At 34.1% G+C, this 26596-nt stretch overlaps 1 protein-coding gene across 1 annotated transcript in view; it reads left to right on the top strand.

Annotated features, from left to right (window-relative positions):
* LOC150085938 (trichoplein keratin filament-binding protein-like) overlaps positions 1-26596 on the top strand; it is a 113619-nt gene that overhangs the window by 68260 nt on the left and 18763 nt on the right. Inside the window, exons 8-10 of the mRNA XM_090373593.1 lie at positions 18198-18310; positions 18477-18543; positions 24022-24194. Of these exons, the coding sequence (XP_090229719.1) occupies positions 18198-18310; positions 18477-18543; positions 24022-24194 (353 nt within the window). The remainder of the gene's footprint in view (positions 1-18197; positions 18311-18476; positions 18544-24021; positions 24195-26596) is intronic.

Raw genomic sequence — 26596 nt, forward strand, 5'->3', positions numbered from 1 at the left:
TCTGCAAACATTTTGAATCAGAAGTTAAATATTCTGGATTATTAAACCGACTTTTCAATCTGGAATTTCTTAATGATTTAGCACTAATGATCGACATCCTGCAGGTGCTCTTTTACCTTTCAGAAGATTTGCAAAGTGGCATCATCACTATAGTAAAAGCAGATAAATTAATTATTCTAACTATCAATGCTATCGCTAATATGAAAAATTCTGAAGGAAATAATGAAGCTAAAATTGAGAGCATGTTGAAGTTGAAAGAATTTGAAGGAATCAGAATCGAAAGTAAGAACACATTTAACTTATCCTTATTAAGAATAAGTTATTAATGCAATAGAGTAATTTTAAATTAAATAAAGAAAATAATGATACTATTAACGATGAGAAATTGAAAGAAATTTTAAACATATGCTACCCGGAATCGTGGAATACGAAAGAACTTTTGTCTCCGTGGCAAGACGGTGAAAAACAAATAAGAAAATTTAAATTTTCTGATAAAATATAAAATAAAAATTAATGATTTTAGAGATTTTGTTGAAAACAGTTTATCTTTAAAATCGAGTGAAATTCCCTCTTCAATTAAGAAAGCCATTGCAATTAGCAGTGCTGAAGTTCAGCGTAATGAATAATATTGTGACAGTTAAACACGTTGCAGATTATGATGACCATACATCTAAATGGAAAACCATTGCTTCAATTTGATCTGGATCGTTCAAATCATTCCTCCTTTGCCATTGAGCAAAGCAGAAGATCGACAACAAATATTAATAAAGAAGTATATTTTATATGGAAATTTTTAGAATAAATTATTCTTGAATATTTATATAATAATTTTTTTCATGTAATCTGTGATTTTTGTGTACCTTTTCTAGAATAATTTGTTTTTTAAGTAATATTTGTTTTTATATTGTAGATGTTTTGTGATAGTTTTTGTTATTTATGATATGGAAAATATTTCATGTTATTTTTTATTTGCAATATTAAAATTTTATCGTGAAAAAAAAAGTATCAGTTATATTTTCCTAGTTGTTAAAAAAAAAAAAAAAAAAAAAAAAAGAAGAAAGATGAATAAAAAAAAGTGGTGCATGTGCCGAGCACTTGCGGTAGATGGTTTTATGCGAATCCTTCACATTTCTTTTAGGCATTTTGATTTTATATTGATTATGAAATAAAAAAGCTTTTGTATCATAAATATTTTATTGAACATTCACAAATATTCATAATTTCTGGAAGACAAGATACAATGGATTTATGATAACTAAGATAAGTAAGAGATGTGTACTTGCGATTGCAACATATATAAATGTCTCTAGAAAACAGCGTCAATTGAAGTACCGACCTTGTAGTTGAAATGACATACACAACTGCTAGGGGCACCTAACAATGGAATGTAATGAAAATGCGAGATGAAAACATAAATTGTTGACAAATATTTGTATTGTTGCAATCATACTTACTTCAGGAAGTATGATTATGATGTCATACTATTCAAAAATTCTAATAAGTTAGAACTCGAGATATTGTCGTATCTAGGTATCATCGTAAAAGGGGAGGGGATGATGACCAGGCTGACTCGAGATATTATACCAGTCATGAACAACTGGTGAGTGCTCAGCTCAGACCAGTAGTATGAACGTGGGAAGTGCCACTGGTGGAAGCCACAGATGACGTCACTTCCGTAACAGATCAGATTTATTCGGCAAGAATCCCTAAGGATGTTTCACATCAAAAAGTCTGCAAAACTGTGAGCCCATTGTTAAAATATTCACAGCTCACCACTGGGTATACCTTCATTGAGGAATGTCGGAAAAAAGGAGGGAGGCCCAACACTGAACTCCAAGGGTACTCGTTTACTGAGGTCATCACTAGGTTCTGGGTTAATTCCTTTGGACTGAAGAAGTGCAAATGTTTCACCCATTCATAAGGGAAGGGCTGAGTTGGAAATGATTAACTATAGATCAGTGAGTTGGACGTCTGTGGTGGGCAAAATAATGTAATCAGTGACTAAGGATGCAATACAGAAACATTTTAATAAGAATGAAGTCCTAAAGGGATCACAGCATGGGTTTTTGTGAAGGGAAAGCTTTGCCTGACAAATCTTGTTAATTACTGTAATGCAGTTGTAAAGTGTTTGATTTGGTTTTCCATAAGAGGCTGCTGTGATTACCGAAAAAATCGTCAAATGGATCAGAGATAGCTAAATGAAAGTAGAGAAAGAATGGTAATTAATGGGCATTCTAGCTGGTTAAATTAGCCTGCTCTTAAGTGGGCTAGTTTAGCAAGTGCAGTCCATTGGGGTTTCTGATATTGATGAGGGATATTGTGTGGTTTTAGGTGCATATTGTCTGTTGTATATTATGGCTGTACAAGTATGTGTTCACAGGTCAATTTGCATATTGTGCAGGCTGAAAAGCCCAAAATAGCTCACAAGTAAACCCTATGGGAACTCAGACCTCTCCAAATGGGTAACAACAGCAAACCACTATATCAGAGTTTCCAAAACTTTTATGCCTTGTGTCCCCTTAAAATATTTCCTTAATTTCATACACACCTCATCTTCCAGAACAAGTGAAAATAAACAGATTTGACATAAACTTTAGCTTTGAGTATACATGCTTTTGTGAATTAATATATATACTTCAATACATTTAATCTCAAAATTTGAAATAAAATACCTTTCGTATCTGGATTAATGGAATGGTTTGTCCATATTTTGTTAAAAAAGTGATTCATATATACAATATGTGCCCCCCCCCCAAAAAAAAACCAAGTGTTCCTCGCACTTTGGGAACCTTGGCACTCTACTGTCATGGAGGACATTGATGTATGAAGGGTATGCAGGGAATGTTGTCAAAGTTTACTGATGATTTAAAGGTAGATAGGATGATTAACAATTGGGAACAGACTATGCTGCTTCAGTATGACAGATTAGTTACACATGGTTTGAAAGGTGGCAACTTAGTCTAATCTTGCTAAATGTAAGGTTTGCATTTGGCAGAAAAGGAATCTGCAGATGATATAGAGATTAAGGGATATGGAATTAAAGGTCATTCAGGATAAAAAAAATGTAATAGTTACAATACAAACAGTTATGAAGTTTTCCTTGCAGTTGTCAGGAAGGCTCAGGGTGTACTATCAATGAACAGTAGAACTTTTGCTGGCAGGAAGAAGGATTTTTTATTTAAATTATAATTGACTCAAGGAAGATTTTTTTTTTTTTTTTTTGACTGATGTATAATTAGTTCACTGATGCCTACCTAGCCTAATTAGTACTAATTTGTTTTTCGCTGTTTGATTAGTATTTTTTTTTAAATTGAAACTCTCCCCATCACCATATTATTTTTATTGGATATGCAAAAAAGTTGTCTCCCCAGCGTCCTAGCACTGCTAGTGTATCCTGACCTAAAATTTTAAGGTGGACATGCATGCTGAGTATCAACTCCTAAACTTGAATTAAAGACACAAATTAATAACAATAACAATATATTTACAATTTCATTGCATATATAATTTTACACAAATATACATTATAGCTCACCTTTTAAAACCCAAAAATTTATTCATCTTTTTAATCAGAAAAAAAACAGTTCATTGGAATTATGTTTTCAGGCATGCTGTTTGGTTCTCGAAAATCACTTTTGAAATTGTCAATTTCTCAAAGCAGATGAGCTTTCATGTTAAGGCATTGTTTATAGAGAATTCAATTTGCAGTGCACTACTAAACAGACAACAAGGAATAGCCTGGTTACATAAAGCCTATGCACACACAGAATCAATAATAAACAATGTTACGTTATCACCTATGTGCCTGTAGGTTTTGGTGTTTTGGTTTTGTGCCTTCTGTATAACAGAGTACTGTATACATTTTACTGCTTGCTTTACAGTTTACTGCCTCAATTTAAATTTAAAATAATATAACATATAAACAAAAAAAAATTAATGCATTGTAATCAAATATTACAATGTACACTTTTAAAAGAAAGAGCACAAATATTTGAATTGAAAGTCAACATGAAAGTGTCTACAATTCTACCCAGACACGATAGGAGGGAGTATATGATGAGAGCCTTGCCAATCAATTTGGCCCTGAAGAAATTGTGCAAGGCTCATGGAGTAGAATTTTTCTCAGTGTGGTCTATGTTTGTTAACAGGCAAGATGGGATACACTTAACTAGAAAGGGTGCAAGAATATTTGCTGATGCTATCGAGGCAGTGTTAGGTGGGGCAGAAAACTACTAGCATGGGGGGGATTCACAGACTAATAGAGTAACAGTAGCCACAGGCAGAGGGGAAAGTGATTCTTGCACTGCTTCTAATGGAATGAGCAACAGCCTGGAATGCAAGTTGCTGGGGATTTCAAGAATTGCTGGGAGTCATCATGAAATAAGTAAATACAGAGGTTGTGTTAGGGTAGCTAAGGGTAAGAACAGGTGCGTGTATATTTCCATGTACACCAATGCTAGGAGTATAGTAAATAAATTTGACGAATTAGAAGTGCTGGTCAAGACATCAAAGGAGGATATTGTTGGGATATCAGAGACGTAGTGTCACACTGATATAAGGAATGCAGAATTGGAATTTGGGGAGTAATGTGTACAGAAAGGATATACAGGGAAAAAAAGGGAGGAGGGGTTATGCCGTTAGTTAAGAAACACACAAAATCTAAGGAAGTGCATCCAGTTGACATACACAGATGGGAAGTGCAATGTTGAGTCAGTTTGGTGTGACATAAGCACTGGGAAAGCAAAAATGAGAGTAGGAGTTTGTTATAGGCCTAATAACTCTGATGAGTACATTGAACAACTATACAGAGAAATAGAGTGAGCCAGTAAATCAGAATGTCTTATAATGGGGGATTTTAACTTCCCAGATATTGACTGTAACTTTGGGTCAGTCACTCACACACTAGCAAGGCTTTTCTGGATTTATTGAATGATTGTTTTCTATAGCAGCATGTTCAAGAGGCAACCATAGGGAGTAATACCCTTGATCTGATTATCAGCAATGATTATTCATGCATTAAGAATTTACTTTTTGAAATTAAAAGAGGAAATCTCATACCTTTTTGATAATTTATATTATTTTTTAGTAGGACTGTAAATCTCTCGACACTCAATCGTGGATGAATGTATTATTATATGAACATTAAATAAATAAAATTAAAAATAGCTACTAATTAAAATCATCATGCATTCATTTCTCAAATCATACCAAGCACACAGAGAGGAGTCACGGACAGTCAGCAGCCACCAAGCCCCACAAAAACTAACCAATATCACATGCTACCATGAGAATTGAAAAACAATTGTTGCAAAAAAAATCTTAAAACCACGACACAAATATCCATCAATTCACAGACAATTTAAACTTTAAAAACCATTTACAACTTATTCAGATTTTCCGTGTTTCCCAAGAAGTACAAAACCATACGTGAATGATATCCTCCCTGTTATATATAAAAAAAATTGGAAACCTTACACAAGATTATTTATATAAACCAATGTATGACTTACTTTACATACATGCGTGTTAGAGTCCACGAGTCCAAAATATTTTAAGGTCTGCATATATGAATAGAGTTAGCATTTAATCTCATTTCTAATGTTTCAGCAATTAATAATTTAAAATATTTCTGCTGTGTATTAAGGATTTTTGATTCATTAAAAAGGAACATGTGCCCATCATTGATCGCATGAAACGCAAGCTCCGAGGCACCTGTCCTACCTGCCCTAACCGAAAGTAAATTTTGGGTCGAGCCAACATAAGTGGAATTGCACCCACCACAAGGAATATTGTAAATGATGTTATGAGCTTTCATGGTAGGAACCACACTGCTGCACTATGGCCATAGTTGCCGATGCACCTAATAAATCCCTAAACCAACAACAACAGTAGGGATTACACCAATCACTCTATGTTTCAAGATGGCATGGAGTTTACTCATGGGTTGAGCAAGGATCTTAAATTCAGTGTTCTTAAAAATGTTAATGAATTGTCTATACCAATGCTGTATATACAGAAGTTTAATAAAATGTTTATGATCCGCTCTGTCATTTGTTGCACCTATCTCCAGTTTGTTTTGCCTGTTGGCTAATTTGCATAATGATACCTATATTAATATATGCTATTAATATACAGTAAACCCCCGCTATTCGTGGTATCTGTATTCGCGATCGCTGATTTAATATAAAATGAAACCTAAAAAAATGTGAAATTTAAAGCACCGTGAATATTTTTCCCAATAAAAAAACATGGGCGTGGCTAAAATTATCTTTCCCAGTCAAAACAGCGCTCAGTGCGTGGGGGGAGAGGGGGGGGTGATAAAATCGCGAGCGTGGATGTTTCTCACTAATCCTTGTTCAGTATGTGTTATGCGCTTGTCATGGAAGGTTTCGTCGTTTGCTTTTAATTTATATGCTTATAAATTGAATAAATTTATCAATTTATAAATTGATATGCTTACAAAAGTGATAAATCTACCGTTTTGCAGCGTAAAACAGACTTTTTCGAGTGTGTTAACGGAAGAAAGTGACTTTATTGTGGACAAGTTTTTTCTAACCCATACAAAAATATGGCTACGAATAACAAGGGAAATGTGAAAAGATCAAAGAAGGTGATAACATTAGCGAATAAAATTGAGTTATTAGACAAAATTTCTAATGGTGAAAGTGTCTCCTCAGTGGCAAAACATTATAAAATCAATGAGTCAATGGTACGATCAATCAAGAAATCGGAAGAAAAAATCCGCCGTAGTGTCCGTGAAAACACGCTAATTTCTTCAAAAATTTGCTCTGTAACTCGTGATGTTAAATTAGAAAAAATGGAAAAGGCTTTAAATCTGTGGATAGAAGACCGAACTCAAAATAAAATTCCGTTAAGTTCACTCATCATTTGTGAAAAAGCAAAACTCCTTTATCAACACTTTAGCGAAACTGGTGATAGCACTGGCGGGATAGGTTTTTTAGCTAGCAAAGGCGCTGGTTTGAAAGATTTGTTTGAAATTTCTAATAAATATTACGTTTATTATTAAATTGTTTCTTATTTTCATTTCGATGCCATATGCTTACATTTCACTATGTACTGTCATTGTACATAGTCATATTATGAAGGTACGTAAAATACTTACATAGACAAAATTTTAGACTAGTTTTTCTTATATATTTCATACTTTGGAACGGAACCCCTTTATTACTATGGGAGCCATAACTCAGTATTCGTGTTTTCGGTATTCGTGACATTTCTCAGGAACGTAACCCCCGCGAATAGCGGGGGTTTACTGTACTCTATTAATATACACAGACCTTATAATATTTCGGAATCGTGGGCTCAAACGTGCATGTATGTATAGTAATTCATACATTGGTTTATATAAATAATCTCATGTCAGGTTTACATAATTTTTTTTATATATAACAGGGAGGATATCATTCGCGTATGGTTTTGTACTTCTTGTGAACACTGAAAATCCGAATAAGTTGGCCACTTAAAAGAAATTGTAAATGGTTTTTAAAGTTTAAATTGTTTGTGAATTGATGAATATTTGTGTTGTGGTTTTAAGACTTTTTTGCGACAATTGTTTTTCAATTCTCATGGTAGCATCCGATATTGGTTGGTTTTTGTGGGGGTAGTGGCTGCCGAATGTCTGTGACTGCTCTCTGTGCACTTGGTATGATTTGAGAAATGAATGCATGATGATTTTAATTAGTAGCTATTTTTAATTTTATTTATTTAATGTTCATATAATTGTACATTCCTCCATGATTGAGTGTCAAGAGATTTACAGTCCTACTAAAAAAGTATGAGGTTTCCTCCTTTAATTTAAGATTGTAATAATAGGACATATTGGGCTGCATTGCGCTTTTGATTCTAATCAATAATTAAGAATTTACAGATAAAGGAACCACTAGGTGGCAATGATCACAGATTACTGATGTTGGATTTACTTTAAAGATTTAACTACCATCAGAGGTAAAGGGAAGGGTTTTTGCTTTCTTAAAGGTGACTATAGTGGGAGCAACTGATGATGTTACGAACAACAAATTCTAAGTGGGAAGCATTCAAGGCATTAATCTTGGAAGCTACTACACTTTTCATATAAACTAAGAAATGCTGTTCAAGGTTTAGGCACAAATGGATGTCAGATGAACTAAAGAGACTCGTTGTAGAGAATAAAAATGCATGGGATGCATATAAATTATCAGGCGACACAGAAGTCTATGGTGTAGATATAAGCTAGTATGTAATAAAGTCACAATGGAGGTTAGGCAAGCAAAGGCAAGTTATGAGAAATCTTTGGCAAAGAATGCAAAGAAAACTAGCAAAGACTTCTTTACTTATATGTACTCTAGAAGGAAGGGGATGAATCAGATTGGTCCACTTGATATCGATGGTTTCACTGTAGATAATCCTGCTCAGATAGTTGCCAAACTGAATGAGTATTTTGCATCTACATTCACACATGAGGAATTCTGTAGGGAAGTGGAGAACAGAAGTTTATCAAACTCTAACGGGGAGCTAAATAATTTTTTAATAACTGAAAGCAAAGTGGAGGAGAAATGATTGAAGGTAAACATAAGAAAGGCACCTAGAGTGGATGTGATCTGTCCAGTTATTTAAAGGAATCAGCTAAGGAAGTTATAAAACCCTTAGCCATGATTATGATAGCATCGTTGGACTCGGAGGAGGTCCTCACAGACTGGAGATATGCAAATGTTACTCCAATTCACAAAGGGGGATCAAAGGATGTCACAAGTAATTACAGACCTGTTAGTTTAACTACTGTTCCGGAGAAAATAATGGAGTCACTGGTTAAAGAAGCATTACAAGATCATCTAGACAAGACTGCAGTAATAATTCAGACAGAATGGGTTTGTCATGATGAAGTCTTGTATGACCAAGTTGATTGGATACTATGATGTGGTCACAAAGGAACAGAATGCAAAAAATAATTTTGATATCATATACTTGGGTTTCAGGAGAGCTTTTGATACTATTGCACATGGAAGACTACTGTACAAAATGGAGCAGTATGGTATTAAGGGCAAGTTGCTGCAATGGATAAAAGGATAGTTGAGTGCAGGGCTGGATTTTGGGGTTCGTAGGCCCTAGGTACTTTTATTCCGAAATGTGCTAAAAAAAGGAGGCAAAATGTTTCTTCTATTTTATCATTTTGACTGCAAATCACATAAATTAATGACTCAAGTTTCAACTATAATAAATGATTAACCACCTCAATTGGCAGTGTGACTATTGAATTGAAATTCCTAGAGTCAGTTGCAAATATCACGCATAGGAATGGTTCTCGAAAACCTTTTTTTTTTTTTTTTTTTTTTTTCCCTTTCTTCATAGGACCTAGGCACTATGCCTATGGTGCCTAATGGGAAATCCGGCCCTGGTTGAGTGGGAGAAAACAGAGAGTGGTAATCAATGAACACTGCTCTTCATGGACTAATGTTATTAGTGGAATCCCCCAGGGTTCGGTGTTGGGCTCATTGTTGTTTTGTATATTTATCAATGATATTGATGAAGGTATATCAGGCTTAATGTTGAACTTTGCAGATGATACAAAGGTTGGCAGGGTTGTTAATGACAGTATGATACTGCAACGGGATCTTGAAAAGTTGGGCAGATTGGCTGAGAAGTGGCAACTGAAGTATAACATTGACAAATGCAAAGTACTGCATATGGGTAGAAGTAACTCCAGAATAACATACCAACTATGCAGTACTACACTCAGGGTAGTGAAGAAAGAAAGAGACCTGGGAGTAATTGTGCAGTCAGCTCTGAAGTTTTCTGAGTAGTGCAAACAGATTGCCAGAGCAGGTCATAGGGTCTTGTCAATTACATACAGGAATTTTGCTAGCAAGGATAATTAGGTGATTATCCCTTTGTATAAGGCAATGGTCAGGCCATGCCTTGAGTACTGTGTACAGGTCTGGAGGCCTCATTTTATCTAAGGATGTAGAGTTCCTTAAGCAAGTTCAGAGAAGAGCAACAAGATTGGTGAGGGGACGAAGGGGTGGTCTTACCAAGAAACACTTAAGTTCTGCAAATTGCAGCATCTGGAGGCTAGGCACCTGCGAGGTGATCTGTGGAGGTGTATAAGGCCTTGAATGGATTGAGCAGCCTCAATTCTGATCGAATTTTTCCTCTTGCTCAGATTACGAATCTGAGGGGGCATAAATTGAAATTTAGGAAAGGCAGTTGTAGAATAGATGTGTGGAAATTTGCCTTTAGTCGAGGCAAATAGGCCTCCATTGCCAAGTGGTCAGGAGCGCGAATGCAGTAGTACACGCTCTTTGAGTAGACCGGGGTTCAAGCCCCTGACTGCTGAATACAGTCGATCTGCCAACCCGCCCTGGACCAGATTATGGTCCATTTCCCTCAGCATGAATTGTTGAAGAGGCTTCCATTGTGCATTGGGTTGATAATGGCTGCACTTTACTTTTTTTACTTTTTTGCCTTTAGCCACCGGTAGTTGATTGCTGGAACAAACTTCCATCTGTCGTTGTGGAAGTATAACTTAAATAAATTCAAGGAAGAAGTGGACAAACTTTTAGAGTGAATGGATGAGTGAAATGGGAAGGGTTTTTTTTGGCTGATGCTGAATAAGCTTGCTTTTTTGCATCATATGCCTCTGCTAATACTAATGGTTCTTAGTGCTGATTTTGCTGTAATGCAAAACTATGTGAGATTTGAAAGATGATTGTAAAAACAGGGTGGTGTTTAATGCTGTGATCTCATATTGTGTAGACACTTCACAGATCAATGCACTGGCACACCTAGTTTGCTCATTGCTACATACATAATGAGGCTATGCCTTACAAATACAATAATGTTTTAGAAAAGTATTTAATGTTATTGTACCTATGATGGCAGCAAACACAAGAATCTGGTAGCTACAATTTGGTAGTGTTAGTGAATTAGTAGTAGGGTAAAAATGAAAAGAAAAGTTTTTTCTTTTTATTTTAGCTAGCTCCCTAGAAATTTTCCTCAGTAAATCCCAATTCAATCCAACCCTAATGAGCAGCAATAAACTTGAAGCCACCTTTTGGCAATTATGTCAGACTATAGAAATAAAATGATGACCACTGCTTGGCTGTGATTAAAAATTCCCCTTCTTACTAATTCAGAGAAAATCTGTTATCATTGCAATCTTCATATAACAATCCTCTAGTTCTCTGTTAACTAGCTCTATTTTAGCATTAGCATTAGTAGAGACATATGATGCAAGAAAGCAACCTTATATAGCATCAGCTGAAAAAAAAAAAAAACACCTCCCCATTTCACCCATCCATACACTCCAAAAGTTGGTCTAGTTCAGCCTTGAATTTATTTAAGCTCTCAACTTTCACAACGACAGATGCAGGTCTACTAGCAATCAACCACCCACTGGCTAAAAGCAACTTTCCACACATATATTCTACAGCTGTCTTTCCTCAATTTGAATTTATGCCTCCTCAGGTGCAGAATCTGAGTAAGAGGAAGAATCCTATCAGCATTGAGCTTACTCAAACCATTCAAGGCCTTATACACCTCAATCAGATCACCTCACAGGTGCCTGATTTAAAGACTCTGCAATTTGCAGAACTTAAGCCTTTCTTGGTAACAGCAACCCTTTGTTCCACTCACTAATCTCATTGCCCTTCTCTGTACTAGTTCCAGCAGCTCTACATCTTTCCTAATATGATGCCTCCAGACCTGTATGCAGTACTCAACGTGTGGCCTGAACACTGCCTTATACAAGAGGATAATCACCTCCTTATCCCTGCTAGCAAAATTCCTGTATATCATTGACAAGACCCCATGAGCTACTCTTGCAGCCTGTCTGTACTGCTCAGAAAACTTCATATCTGACTGCACAATTACCCCCAGGTCTTTTTCATTCTCCACTACTCTGAGTGTAGTAGCACACAGTTGGTATGTTACTGGGGTTACTGCTACCCATATGCAGCACTTTGCATTTGGATCTAGAAAAGTTGCTTTGCAACTTTTCCAGATCCTGTTGCAGTAGCGTTCCATCCTTACCATCATTAACAACCCTACGAACCTTCATATCGTCTACAAACTTGGACATTAAGCCTGATATACCTTCATTAATATCATTGATAAATACAGAAAACAACAATGGGTCTAATATGCCCACTGGGAGACACCACTAATAACATTAGTCCATGAAGAGCAGTGTCCATTGATTACCACTCTCTGTCTTCTATCACTCAATCATTCCTTTATCCATAGCAGTACTTCAACTTACTCCAACTTGTGCAGTAGTCTTCCATGTGCAACAGTATCAAAAGCTTTCCTAAAATCCACGTATATGATATTAATTTTTTTTTTTTTTTTTTTTTTGCATCCAGTTCCTTTGTGATCTCATCATAGTATCCAATCAAATTGGTCATACAAGAAATGCCCTTAAAAAACCCATGCTGTGTCTGAACAATAACTGCAGTGTTGTCTAAATGATCCTGCAGTGCTTCTTTAACCAGTGACCATTATTTTCCCCAGAAGAAGTGAAACTAACAGGTCTGTATGTAATTACTCTTGTCATCTTTCAATCCCCCTTTGTGAAATGGGGATACGTTTGCACATCTCCAGTCCATGGGAACCTCCCCTGAGTCCAAGGATGCCACATAATCTTGGCTAAGGGCCTGCTTACTTCCTTTGCTGTCTCCTTCTATATAACTGGATAGATACCATCCACCCCAGGTGCCTTTCTTATGTTTAACTTCAACAGTTTCTCCTCCACTTTGCTATCAGTTATTACAAAATCATTTAACTCCCTGCTACAGTTTGATAAGCTTCTGCCCTCCACTTCCCTACAGAATTCTTCATGTGTGAATTTAGAAGCAAAATACTCATTCAGTTTTCCATCTACCTAAGCAGAATCATGAACAATCGAACCATTGATATCATGTGGACTAATCTAATTCATTCCCTTTCTTCTAGAGTTTACATAAGTAAAGAAGTCTTTACTGTTTTTCTTTGCATCCTTTGCCAAAGATTTCTCGTAATCTGTCTATGCTTCCCTAACCTCCTTTGTGACTTGATTACAGACTATTTTATATCTACCACAAGCATCTGTGTCTCCTGATAACTTTTATGCATTCCATGCATTTTTCTTTTCTGCCACGAGTCTCATTAGTTCATCTGACATCCATTTAGGCCTAAACCTTGAACAGTATTTCTTGTTTGGTATGAAAAGCCTAGTAGCTTCCAAGATTAATTCCTTAAATGCTTCCCATTTAGAATTTGCTATTGGTAACATTGTCAGTTGGTTGCACTGTGTAGAATTTAAAAACTGCTGAGACCACTGTAATCATCTTTACGAAAGCAAAAACCCTTTCCTTTATCCCTTTATCCCATCTTTGACTACATCTGCAGATAAAGGAACCTAGTGGTTCCTTTATCTGCAGATTCTTAATGCATTTTTCCCACAAATTACATAGTTTTTGGTGTCAAAAGCTTGCCATCATCATCTGCAGAATGGCATGATTAAACATGAGACTGCTATAAGGCACTGTCAACATGAAACAAAAGCATTAAACAAATATGTAAAACAGCACAGCACATATGGTAATCAATGCATACTAAATTTGTTAATTTAGAAATATGATTGAACATGCATTTAGGCACAAGATGCAATTAAATGAAGTAAAAATCCAATGGTTGCAAACTAAGGCAAACATACTTGCATTTTCATGACATCTGTTATCAATGCCACAAGCTTATACTGAACATGTTAAGTGCAGATAACCATGGAGACTATTGTGTAATACATATGATTACCTCATTAAATCACTTTATAAATTATTCAGTACTATAGTAGCTAAGAAACTTTCTGACTATGCATATCTTATTTATCACCTGCATAATATAGATTTTGAGCTGGAAGACTAGTAGCCTCAATTTTCTTTTGGCCATCTGTAGTTGCTGTTCACAAGGGTGGTCATAAAACTGCAATTTTTATCAGTATTTCAGGGAATCTGGCTAAATTAATTATGATTTGCTACTATATAAATGGAAAGTATATAGTATCTATACTTGTATCTATACATATCCATTCTTGCTCTGGTTGAAGGTCTACCTGTCTTCCCATAATTATCAAATTCTAATATCTGGTAATTTATCTTATGTTTTTATGCTTCAGTATTAGTATTCATAAGGAAGCCAGACTTTTGTTGTATTGGGTGGTAAAAACACCACCTGTGTTTTACCAGCTTTCCATAAGTACTGGTCCTTGGTGTATATCTGCCCTTTGAATTTCTCCAAGCTGTCTGGCTTAACTACCTATTCCAACAATTAATAACTCACTGACTAAAGGAAAATGTTCTTTAATACAGTCTATAACTTTTGTTCCTTACTTTGAATTTATGCTCACTGGTTCTAGCATCATTTAATACCATGAAAATTTTTCCTTCATTTATTTTATTATCATTCTCAGGGCTTTATAAAGCTCGATCAGATCCCTTCTAATATACTTAGTTATCAAGCTCTGTGGCCTACATATAACAGGACACCATGAACCAGTCTTGTTATTTGTCTGCACTTCATGACTATTTGGACCATAACCCCCAAATTCTTTTCTTCCTTTACTGTTTTTAATTCAATCCCTCCAGGTGTATAAATTATTTTGGGGTTATGTCCAAGTGTAAAACTTTACATTTTGTAGCATTAAAACATAGCTGCCACTTAATTGACCATCTTTGAAATCTCTCAAATCATCCTGAAGGAGTAATGCTTGATTCTAGTCATTAACCAATCTCCAGGTCTTCATATCATCTGAATATTACAACCATTTGCTTCCTGTTTGGGTAGACATCTCATAATCCAAGGATCTTAGCCATGATCCCAATAGGTTCCAGCTTATGTAGCAATCTCTTGTGTGGAACCAAGTTAAATCCTTTGCTGAAGTCCAAATAAACAATGTCAATTATTTTCTGCATCCAACTCCTGAGTGACACTGTCATTATAATTTTAGCTTAATTAAACAATATTTTAAAGGAATAATTTAAAGGAATATTAAAATTAAAAGGAGTATTTTGGAAGGCACAAAGTGCATAAACCTAAAAGAATAGTTCTGTTCTCTCTGAAAGTTACTTTATTCTGATTGCAGTTTCCCATGAAGAGGTGAAGATGTTTAACAATTCTGAAGATGCTTAACAATTAGCTTCCAAATCCTTCTTTCTTGAAGCTCTTAATGTGGTAATCACTTTGCAATTGAGAGTGTTAAAACAGAGCCACACTCCTCAACTCATATCTATAATTGGTTTTAAGAGTTATTGGAATGCCATGTCCTTTGTGTTTTAACCTCCCTCCCCCACCATCTAAAATAATAAGATTCTCCAGTGAGGAGAAGAAAACTTAGTTAACCTCAATCCTTCTAAAACTCAGTCTTTTCTTATTTCTTACAAAAGAGTCTGCTGCTCCTGTGCTCATCTTTTTTTTATTAATTTTTTATTATTTTTTTAAAACAGCAAAATTGCCTTACATGTGGAAATGATTATAATCTTCAACAACCCTCAGATTTCCAGATAGGATCTCTTATCATTACTGAGGAATGCTGTCTAACCTTACTTGGCATAAATATATCATAAATATTGCTTTCTCTACATTAAAAAACAAAAAAAAATAATACTGGATTTTTCTCTTTCACTCTCTCTTTACTTTTCTTCTGAACAGCTGCTAACTCTGTATAAGTTATAAAATCTGCCCCATCATGGAACACTGTTTCTGTGTTTGGGGCAGTCCTCTGCAAAACTGCAAGACTATTCAAACAAGGGTAGTCAGGTTAATCAGTGATTCATCTCTTACAAATTTTCTCTCTCTCTCTCTCTCTCTCTCTCTCTCTCTCTCTCTCTCTGCCACACTGACACTCAATTTCTGCTCTCTCTCTCTCTGCCACACTGACACTCAATTTCTGCTGCATGCCTTTTCTGTAGATATTTTTACAGTCACTGTTCTTCTGAATTGTCATCTACATACAGGGTGTCTCATTTAAAATGCAATCCATTTGGGGAGGGGGATGAATTTTAATGTTACAAACTTAGCATGTACAGTATTTATAAGAAATATATAGCTTACAATGTTATGAAGTTATAATAAATATTGATAATGGTAAAAATGTTGGTCAATACAATACTGGGCCCTGTTTACAACATTTGGTGCCATTTTTCTTAACTTCAATTTTTGTAATGTTTATGATTGCATGCGCAGTATTATTCTTCAAAGCTTCTATTGAATAGGGGTTATTTTGTGAACAGAATGTTTCAAATCACACCACAAAATACAGTCTAAAGGAGTGAGTGCCTAAGACCTTGGAGGTTAATTCTGTCAACAAGAAATTGCTTAAGATGTTCTTATGAGTAAAATTCAGAAACACATACACACACACAAAACAGTTTGTCATATTCTGTGAGAATATCACATTTGCAAAGCAAAATCTTCTGTGAACCAACTGTGGTTATTAATTTACTTAAAACTCCATGGTTGAATTTACCATATGACATGTTGCATCATCCCGTTGTAAGTAACATTCTCTTTATGCATATACTTTACTTGCCCTTTGCAAGTAAAGCAACAAATTGCATCATTATGCCTCGATAAACCTCAGCACTTATTGTTTGCTTAAAAAATGTTGGGCTCAGTATTCTTCAATGGCTTATTATATACCTAACTCCAGTGTTTTGCTGGACTTGGCGGATCATGGTCTTAGTTGCCCATGCAGAATAAAATCCAAAACCAAACCAAACCGGTGTTTTGCAAATGAAGAGACTTCTCATGATAGGCATGAGATGCCTTTTCATTTTCTAAAGGCATCTCATGATAAGCATGTGGACTTTCCTTGCTTCATCACCGAAGAAGGTTCTCTAATGTAGTAGACGGTGTGGTAACATTTACTGCAGTGGTAACATTTACTGATACTCTCACTAATCATGTAACACACACACATACACAACATGTATGTGGGCTACAACACATGCAAACTCATTCCAGTGCTTCTTTAAGTGGGGAGGTTGCATTTTAAGTGAGATACCCTATATAATTCTGTCTGTCTTCTAAACCAGTCAAATATGTGCCTCAGCAGTAGTGAACATCCAATTGTGTACAACTCCAAACTTACCGAACCAACTTTTCCTTCTTCCACTTCTGTATTTAAAACAGTCTCCCTTTGCATATATTTTCTGAAAATTATAATCTACAAAAATTAAAATTCAAGTTGAGTATCAATGATATATTCTCAACCTTCAACCCATACATGGTAGTAGTGTTACTATAGGTACTAATGCATTTTGTGTTCGTAGTTAACTATAAAAAAATAATTTCTGGATTTTGAAATGAAATTATGTTATCATCATTTGTATGCCTATCATTGCATAATATAATACTGTATTTATTTCAAATATGATATATAAATGTACTGTAGCAATAACAAAAAATGCAACATATTGATTGAATGAAGAATGCATCGAATATATCAACAATGATGCAATGAAAAAAAAATGCTTTTGGCTTGCATTCTCCTTTATATTGTTATAGAAGAGCTTTATTCTTACACAGATGCACGTATGACACATTAGAAAACATCCTTACACATCACTTTTCCATGTAGTCAACACATCTTTAAACATCTGTCCCACTTGACACTAAGGCAAATACCTTGGCATATAAATAATTGTATCACTCACTTTTCACTAGAAAATGACAGCATGTTGCTGTTGCAAATTGTTTGCCAGTTAGATGCTCCTTTGGGAATCAGAAGAGATGGAAATCACTTGGTGAAAAATTGGGGTTGTGTGAAGCAATCCAGAACCTTCCATAACAACCTTAAGCTGAAACCCAGACCATTTTCCATGAATGGCCATCTCTAACTGATCTTGCATGTGAAAGTAATACCTGATCTTTTTCACTCTCTCTCTCTCTCTCTCACACACACACACACACACACACACACACACACACACACACATACACACACACACCAGTTTGTCCTATTCTATTACCTTATTTTTTGAAACACTTGTATGTATGTGTAAAAAAATTGCATTCAATTTATAAACTACTTTTCTCTTCTTTGGGAAATTACTGTACATAAAAGAAACCAAATATAAAGAACCACTGACTGTTATTTGCATATATTTTATGTTTAATTTGATGCAAATACATTTTTTAATGAATTGCTCGCTTTGCCTTGTTTATAGGTTACTTTCTTGAAACAGGAAGAAGCTGTACTAGTGAAACAACAGGAATTGATTGATGAAATAATTATCAAAAGAAAAACTACACAAGAAGCCAGAAAAGATAGGGAATTAATGTGTGTGCATTTATATATATATATATATATTTTTTTTTTTATATAATATATATATTACTTAATCTTTATGATATCATTCTTAAGCAGTTTACTTCATATACCTGCTATGTATCTATAAATCAGAAATTAATCTGACTACTGTATATTATAAAATCTTATTTTATAGACTATCTATTACAAGGCAACCAAGGGATAGAGTAAGGAGAAAGATATGTGAAGTGCAACAGGAGTTGGTAAGCAAAGTTACTTATCAAGTGAATTTCTCTTAGAAGCTAAATACTAAAAAGAGGGTGTTTACAAAGTAAGATACAAAAGGAAACAGATGTACAGTAGAAAGTACAATTTTTGCTCAAAAGGCAGAGAGGGGTAAGAACACACATAGTAACAGCCTGTAGAGCACTGCACCTATATTCAGTACACTTAGCACTAATAGTGAAACATCATCTTATTTTTGCATTCACCTCCCCACACTGGAAGAAAATGAGGATACTGTTCATCAAGAAAAACTAGTACTGTGGTAAAAATAAATGCTCTTTCTCCTTGACATTGTGATGATATACAAATGTGCACACCAATCTGTAGGCCTGGATATGGTATGGATTGGAGATTTGGCATGTCCACTGCATAGTGCAAACTTTCTTTCTTGGAGGAAAGTTTGGACTGTGGTAGTGATACACTGGTTGCAGTTTCTGGAATAAAAATTCTCATAGTAAGTAACCTATACACTCATTAGGAGAAGCACAAAAACTATGCTGGCAATTATATATAAAAATAATGTTATGACACCTCTACTATTGTATAAAGTAAAATCTGCTTAATTGAAAGTTTAAGGAACCAAAATGTGTCTTTTTCAATAAACAGGTTAAAAAGAGATAGTATCTTGGGATATTATTTGCTGTTTAATCCTTATGATCCATGCAAAAAAAGGGTGACATCTCTCTTTTTTTTCCTTTGCATTATCACAATTTCATAACTAAACAAGCTTCTCTTGCTGATAAATGCTACGTGAACAGGTGACCAGCTTAAATATCACTTTAGAACAACTGAGAGTGGTGGACAGAAAAAAACCTGGTGTTGATTACATTTGAGGAATTTTACCTCGATTTTGCGGATTTAAATCTGTTTGTTTGTACGCAATCTATTACATGCACATTTTTTACACATATATAAGTTGCTGTTTACAGAAAAGATTAACCATGGAAGTTGCTTAAAAGGAAAAAATATAATATTACATGCAACTATGCACTAAAATAAATAATGAATGACAAAAAAAAATATAATAATAATTTGTTGTTAGTACTATTCAGTTTGAACATATGTGATATATTTGATAAAATCCAAACATGTGATATTACTAAATGCTCTGGCAAGTTTGGTTCTCAGTAAATGCCCATTGGACCCAGTGATTTTTGATGTTATACTTGGCATTCTTAACCATCATTTTTGTAGCTCAGAATTTTGTTTTCACTTTTACTTACCTGACACTTTAGTGGCAAAGAAAGTTTCATTTTCAGTGAATTGAGTTAGTTGAGCAATTTTCAGTTAAAAGAAAAAAAATTCCTTGAATCAAGAAAAATTAATTTATTTTAAATGCTGTGAGTGTGTTTGAGAGAAGAGAAGAAACAAGTGATTATACAAATTCTGTTATTTTTTGTTTGTTTTCTTGCTTTTCAGTAATGTTTTGAAAAAACATTCTGAAAAAGTAAGTGATTTGAATCATTTACTTTTGTAGAATAATGTCCAAAAAGGAATAAAAAAATCATTACCCAATAAATTATGTTATATTTTTGTTTTTTGGTTTGCTTTTCACTATCCCTTTTCTTTTTCTTTTTTTTTTTTGTGTGCTGAATTGTCCTGTTGGACTGTTAGTCAAAATTAATTGCCATGGCAGTGCAATCATATCAGTCATGTGAATGAAAAACTGACTGTTTAGATTTAAAAATAAAAATCACCTCTGGTTGAATATCAGACTCATGTATCACTTAAAATTTTTTTCCAGCAGTTCAAGGGGATACTCCACATAGAGAAACAAAAGTTTAAAGCTAGATTCCTCTTATATTATTGGTAAAAATTTGGAACTGTTCATTTTAGAAACTTTTCCATTGCTATCAAGCATATTTAGCTGCAAAAATTTGCCATCAAACATGGCTGCAATGTGTGCAGAAGAAGGAGCCCTAACAAATGAAGAATGAAGCACACTGAAGTTTCTCAATAAAACAACCTGAATTGAAATTAAAAATTCACTTACTGCTTGGAAATTTTTAGCAACAGCTTATGGGAATACTCCACACAGAGGAGCATAAGTTAAAAGTCAGTTATCGTCTTATACCATTGGTAGAAATTTGACACATCACTTTGCCATTACCAACTGACGTAGTCAACCTCAAACATTTTCTGAGAAATATAACCATAATATAGCATGTGGAAGGAATCACCTCAGGCAGCAAGGATGAAGCAAGCCTGAATGTAAATTTTTTAACAACACTGCATACAGAAACAAATGTTAAAAGCTAAGTTTCTTTTTTATGCCATTATAAAAATTTTATAATCATTTTGCCATTGCCAAGGTGGATGGACTGTCATGAAACATGGCTGTATCATGTGCAGAAGTGGAATCAACTCGGATGGCAAGAATTTGCACAATAATCTCTTAGCAATATGTTGTTGGTCATTGAAGGAAACATAGCCATAGATGTCATGGCAGAACGAGCTCTACGACAGATAAAATTGTTTCATTCATTTATTGATTATAATAATAATATCTTCAGTAAAAAAAAAAAAAATCACTTATCAAATAAGCATACCAGCCTATAAAATTACGAGAAAAAAATAGCAAATTACCAATATACTGATGTTTTGCCTTCAGTTCTTTTGGCAGTCTTTTCAAACTGGATATACTGTTCACAAGTCAAAATTCATTTTTAAACAGAAATAATCCATACTAAAGTGCATATAAAACTTTATATCATTTGTCAGAGAATAGCAATTTTGAAGCATTGCATTTCAAATAATCTGATACCGAATTAATTAGAATATAATACTGTACACTGCTGAATTCCTATGCCAATAAACAAATCAACATAGCAGCCTCATTTACCTTACTTTCTAAACACCCTTTATTTGGAAAATTAAATATATGTGCCATTTTGCAAAAGAAGATATAATAAAACCCTGCTTTGATGGATTATATTGAGGAGGGAAGAATGTAAGGCTCATCTGTCAAAGTTGGTTTTTTGTTAAACTCAAAAAAAATATGGTTGCCACAGTTTCATATAGCTATTCTATGAAACAGTATAGCTCTAAGAAATAAGTTGCGATTCTGTATTTTACAGTACAGCATTTAGCAGTTGGGTAATTTGTTTTGTAATTTGGAAGAGTTTGAAATTTTGCCATATCGTATAGTAGTAGTGAAAAGTCTGACTAAAAGTTATTCAGTCTGAAATGCTCTCAAGTACACTTTCAAAAAGTTCAGGTGATTCCCTTCTGATATCTGATCTACTCAGCAAATGACGGTGAGGAAAATATGGTCTTCTTGGCACTGAAAATATTTTAACTGATGGTAAATATTATCAGATCAAGGTGATTACATCACAAAGTCCTGTTTGAACAAAAAGCCTGGTTCATTGGACAGTTATTTCCAAAATGTATTAAATTGAGGTCCTTTAAAGTGACGATTTACTGTATGTTCCTCCTATTTTAGCCTATTTGAAAATTTTACTAATGAACATGAAAAATATTTTCATTGTAAATATCTCCTCTTAGTATGTGCTCCTAATTATTTGCAATTTTAGTTTTTTACAGAAAATCTATAAATGAAATTGAAGTTATTTCATGATGTTTATATTTAGTGTAAAAAATAGAACTTGTTTTAGGCATTTGAAAACATGCATATTTATAAAACTAATATTTTTTTCAATTGGCTCCTATGCCTTCATAAAAATTTGCACATGTGTAACTTTTTTTCTAAAGTATTTGAATATGGTGTATCACTGCATCCTGCATGGTTTCTAGTTGTGTGCTTATTTAAGCAGTTTCATTATTTTACTAATAGATTTCAGTTATTGAATGCCTATTGCTAGAGGTACTATTATAGTTGTACATAATATCCAAGTTTATCATAGGAGAATGAAGATCTGTTTTCCATATGTGCTGGAAAGCAGATCTTAAAAATTACTATCAAAATAACTGAAGTCACTACAGATTGCTATCAAAGTGATCTGTAATGGTTTTAATTGCCAAGAATTAAGAAGTTCTTATTTACAGAAGAATAAGAATGGAACTAGATAATAAAAAAAAAGCAGTTTGCTAAAATTATTATATAGTCTTTTAATCCAGAGATATTGCATCACTTTTGACACCATATGGTCCTCCATTTTGGTAGGTTTGCCACTACAGTGCACATGTCATTATGCAACTTTTAGGATATTTCTTTTAATTCACTGATATTGTATTGCTTTTGTTACTTGTTGTGTTCTCTACCATAGCAAATTTTTATTTATACGGAGAATGCATGTGAATGTGCAAACACACACACACACACACACACACACACACACACACACACACACACACACACACACACACACACACACACACACAGTGCTGTAAAATTCGTTAAGAAAGCAAAGCTCTTCCTTCATTCCACTCTAAAAAAACATTGATAAACAGGAAGTGTAAAAAAATTATTGCTTATCAGAAGGAGGGAGTGAGTGTACCAAAAATGAAGAATAATAAAGATACAATAGAACCTCATAAAGCCAACATCCTTAAAGATATAGCTGTTCTAGATTTTTGAAAATTATGGTTTTTTTTTTTTTTTTACGGTTATGCATATAACAAAAATAGCAAAGTACCCTTAAGTATTCAGGAATAAATTCATTATTTTTATTAGTTAAGATATTAGCTCTGATCCCTATAATCTCTACACACAAATAGTTGCCAATATTTAGCCAAAATCTTAACCCATGCCACTTTATTGGTCTGGTGGATAACCTATTTGCCTATGAAATAAAGGTTACAAGATCAAATGGAATATGATGCATAAATATGCATTATATTCTTGCTGTGGTTTTTTTTTTTTTTTTTTTGAAATCCAGTCAGCTTATTTTTCTTTGCCCTTGTACGTTTGACTATTCTTGGAGAAATATTTTAAAAAGTTCTGAATTTTTGAGGTTGAACTGCACTTACATGTTTTTATCATTCACAATCTTTCTGCACAATAAATAGATATTAGAATACTCTCCGAAATATAAATCTGAAATTCCAAAATTTTTTTTCTCCTATAGTCTTGAACTTCCAAACCATCAAGATACAAAAGCAATAATCTTATTAGTTAAAGGAAAGATCAGATTAAAAATAGAATTATGTACAGAAGTTAAAATTGAATTGTGTTCAAGTTGGCATGAGTTTAAATGTAAGAAATGTTATAAATATTTTTCAAAAAATTGGTGTTTTACTCTACTTTATTTATAATTTTTTTATTATATTATAACAAACACAGCAATGCAAGTATGTTCTGTTGTAACTGTGCATATGCCAGTAATAGTATATGTGGTAAAAACAATTGAAGAGACATGACAATCACACTAAGAAAAAATAATACTAATAATAAAGAACACCATGTAAAAATTTTTTTCATTTAAAAATTTAAAATTTTTCTGTTTATATATATTTTTTCTTTTGTTGTATACAGGAATTTTTGTTTATTTCAGGAATATGACCAAGAAATTCTTAATTTACTTGCAAACAAAGAAAACTGCATCCAAATTTCTGATCAGTTTAAAGGTGAGGTACTCAAGGCATATGTAGAACAAGTACAACACAGTTTAAAAGAACAGCAGAAGAAGGAAAAGGAAAGGCTGTCAGAATTATTTGGTCTTTATCAGTAAGTAGGTTTATTATTTTTAAAAACCACTTAAAATGGAGACAGTTATTAAAGGGAATCTTGTATTAGCTGGTGTTGTTTTTTTTTTTTAATCCTTTGCAATAAATATCTTCTGGACCACTTCAAAATCTGAATTAAACAAGAAATACAGATACAGACCGACAAAAAATTAGTGACCTGTGTAATTTTTTAATTTATAACGTATAACACCTTTAGCATAATTCACATCATGAGTTCTTGGTGATAGGGATTCAACTAGACTCTAAAATAATTTACATAAATATTAGACCAGTTTGAAAACCTCTAAGTGTGTAATTCATCCAGGTTTTGTGGATGCTGTTGCTTTGTTTTCACTTTCCATTCAAGATAGTCTTGCATGTTCTCCATATAATTTAAATCTGGTGACTTGACTGGTCATTTAAATGTCCTACCATTCTTTTGTGTTCCTCATGCTGGTTTAAAGCAGTTGTTATTGTTGTTGTTATTTGGTTTTTTAGGAGCATTAGCAACTAAGGCTATATTGCTCCGGGGATATGCAGTGGTCATTCCTTGACCTTTCTGCATCCTCCGTATTTGGTGGTCACGGGCTCGAACCCCGGTCTAATTAAGAAGCGTGTGCTACACACTGCTGCTCCTGCCCACCTCACTACGGAGGCGCCGTTTAAAGCAGTAGGGTCCCTGTTAATCAGAGAGTTGTCATCCTGCAATACAGGAATATTGAAATTATCACCATACCTTGAATGTCCAGCATCTGGAGATTAGAAAACTATGAGGTGATCTGATTGAGGCATATAAGACTTTGAATGGTTTGAGCAACTCAATGCTGATGGGATTCTTCCTTTTTCTCAGATTATAAACAACACAGTTTAAATCAATATAAGTATATTAAAGTAGCACCGCTTAATTTTCAGCACTCACCTCTTGACGAATCCACTTGGATGTTATGAGATTATAGAAGACACATAGTTAATAAATATGTGTGTGTTTTCTATAATCTCATCACCTCCAAGCGGATTCATCAAGAGGTGAGAATTGAGCTGAAAATTAAGCAGTGCTACTTTAATATACTTAGTCATTATATTACAGCACATAAGGAGTCCTTAAACTTACAGTTAGTTTAAATCAATACCTGTGAACTTGAGGGGGCATAAATTCAAATTGAGGAAAGACAGTTGCAGAATAGATGTACGGAAATTTGCCTTTAGCCAGCGAGTGGTTGATTGCTGGAACCAATTTCCGTCTGTCCTTGTGGAAGTTGATAACTAAATAAATTCAAAGAAGAACTGGACAAATGTTTGGAGCAAATGGACAGGTGAATGAGAAGTGGGAATTTTTTTTTTTTTGGTTTGGTTGATGTTGTATAAGCTTGCTTTCTTGCATCATATGCCACTACTAATACTAATGCTAAAAGGCAGAGCCTGATTCATCCTTGTTGATATTTCAAGTAGGGGGACCTACTTCATAATAGTTAAATCATCTCCAAAGCACTGACCCACCACCAACATATACATCACCAGTGTAATTTTACCTCTAAATTTAAAATTTTTTTTGTTGTAGCTTTCTTAATTTTAGGCACTAATTAAACACACACTTCATATAGACAAGAAATACTAAATTAGCAAAAGCAATGCTTGCCAATTAAAACACTTTATATTGCACAAACCATATAAAGATTCTGTCTGAATATCTTATGTAGGATAACTGATGAAGGGGGTTCCTGAATTAGGAAGTTTTTTAAAAATAACCCAAAAAACATACCACCATTTATTGCTATGTTTGGTTATAAGAATCAGTTTTGAACACCTTTGTAATATTTTTCAAAAGCACATTCTGCAGGTCACTACCATAAAACAATAAAAACAATTTTCAGTTTCCGGTTTATTGAGCTTTTTGTTACTGTACATACAATCTATTATAAATGGGTAGTAGACCCAACCTTATTGCATTTGCAGTAATACCAATAGCTGGAATTCTGTGGGATGATTTTACGTTATTATGGTGAAATGTCTTTCCCCTTCACCGAAATTATCAATCATATATAAAACATAAATAAATTTTCAAAATCTGCTCTTCATACCTATTTTTTAAGCGTCATAAACTTACTACTTTGTATCTCACTTGTGTGTGCCATGTTAGTTGCAATTTGTGCGTACCATGTTCTTTGTTATTGAAGAAAAACTGCGGCCTATTTCGTGGTCTAGAGAAAACAGCTATTATTAACGCACGCATGCGCTCGCACACACGGACCACAAACAGCAATTGTGATCAATTAGTATCAGTTTCAAATGAAAGGTGCATGTTCTTTTTTTAATTAATTAATTAATCCTGAAACACTTAAGTATTTGGAGAAGTTAATGGCTAAACATATAAAAAAAAAAAAAAACACTGTAAGAATAAAGGTG

Source organism: Mastigoproctus giganteus, chromosome 5, assembly GCF_048544385.1.
Source record: "Mastigoproctus giganteus isolate SK-2022 chromosome 5, ASM4854438v1, whole genome shotgun sequence".
NCBI classification, from domain to species: domain Eukaryota; kingdom Metazoa; phylum Arthropoda; class Arachnida; order Uropygi; family Thelyphonidae; genus Mastigoproctus; species Mastigoproctus giganteus.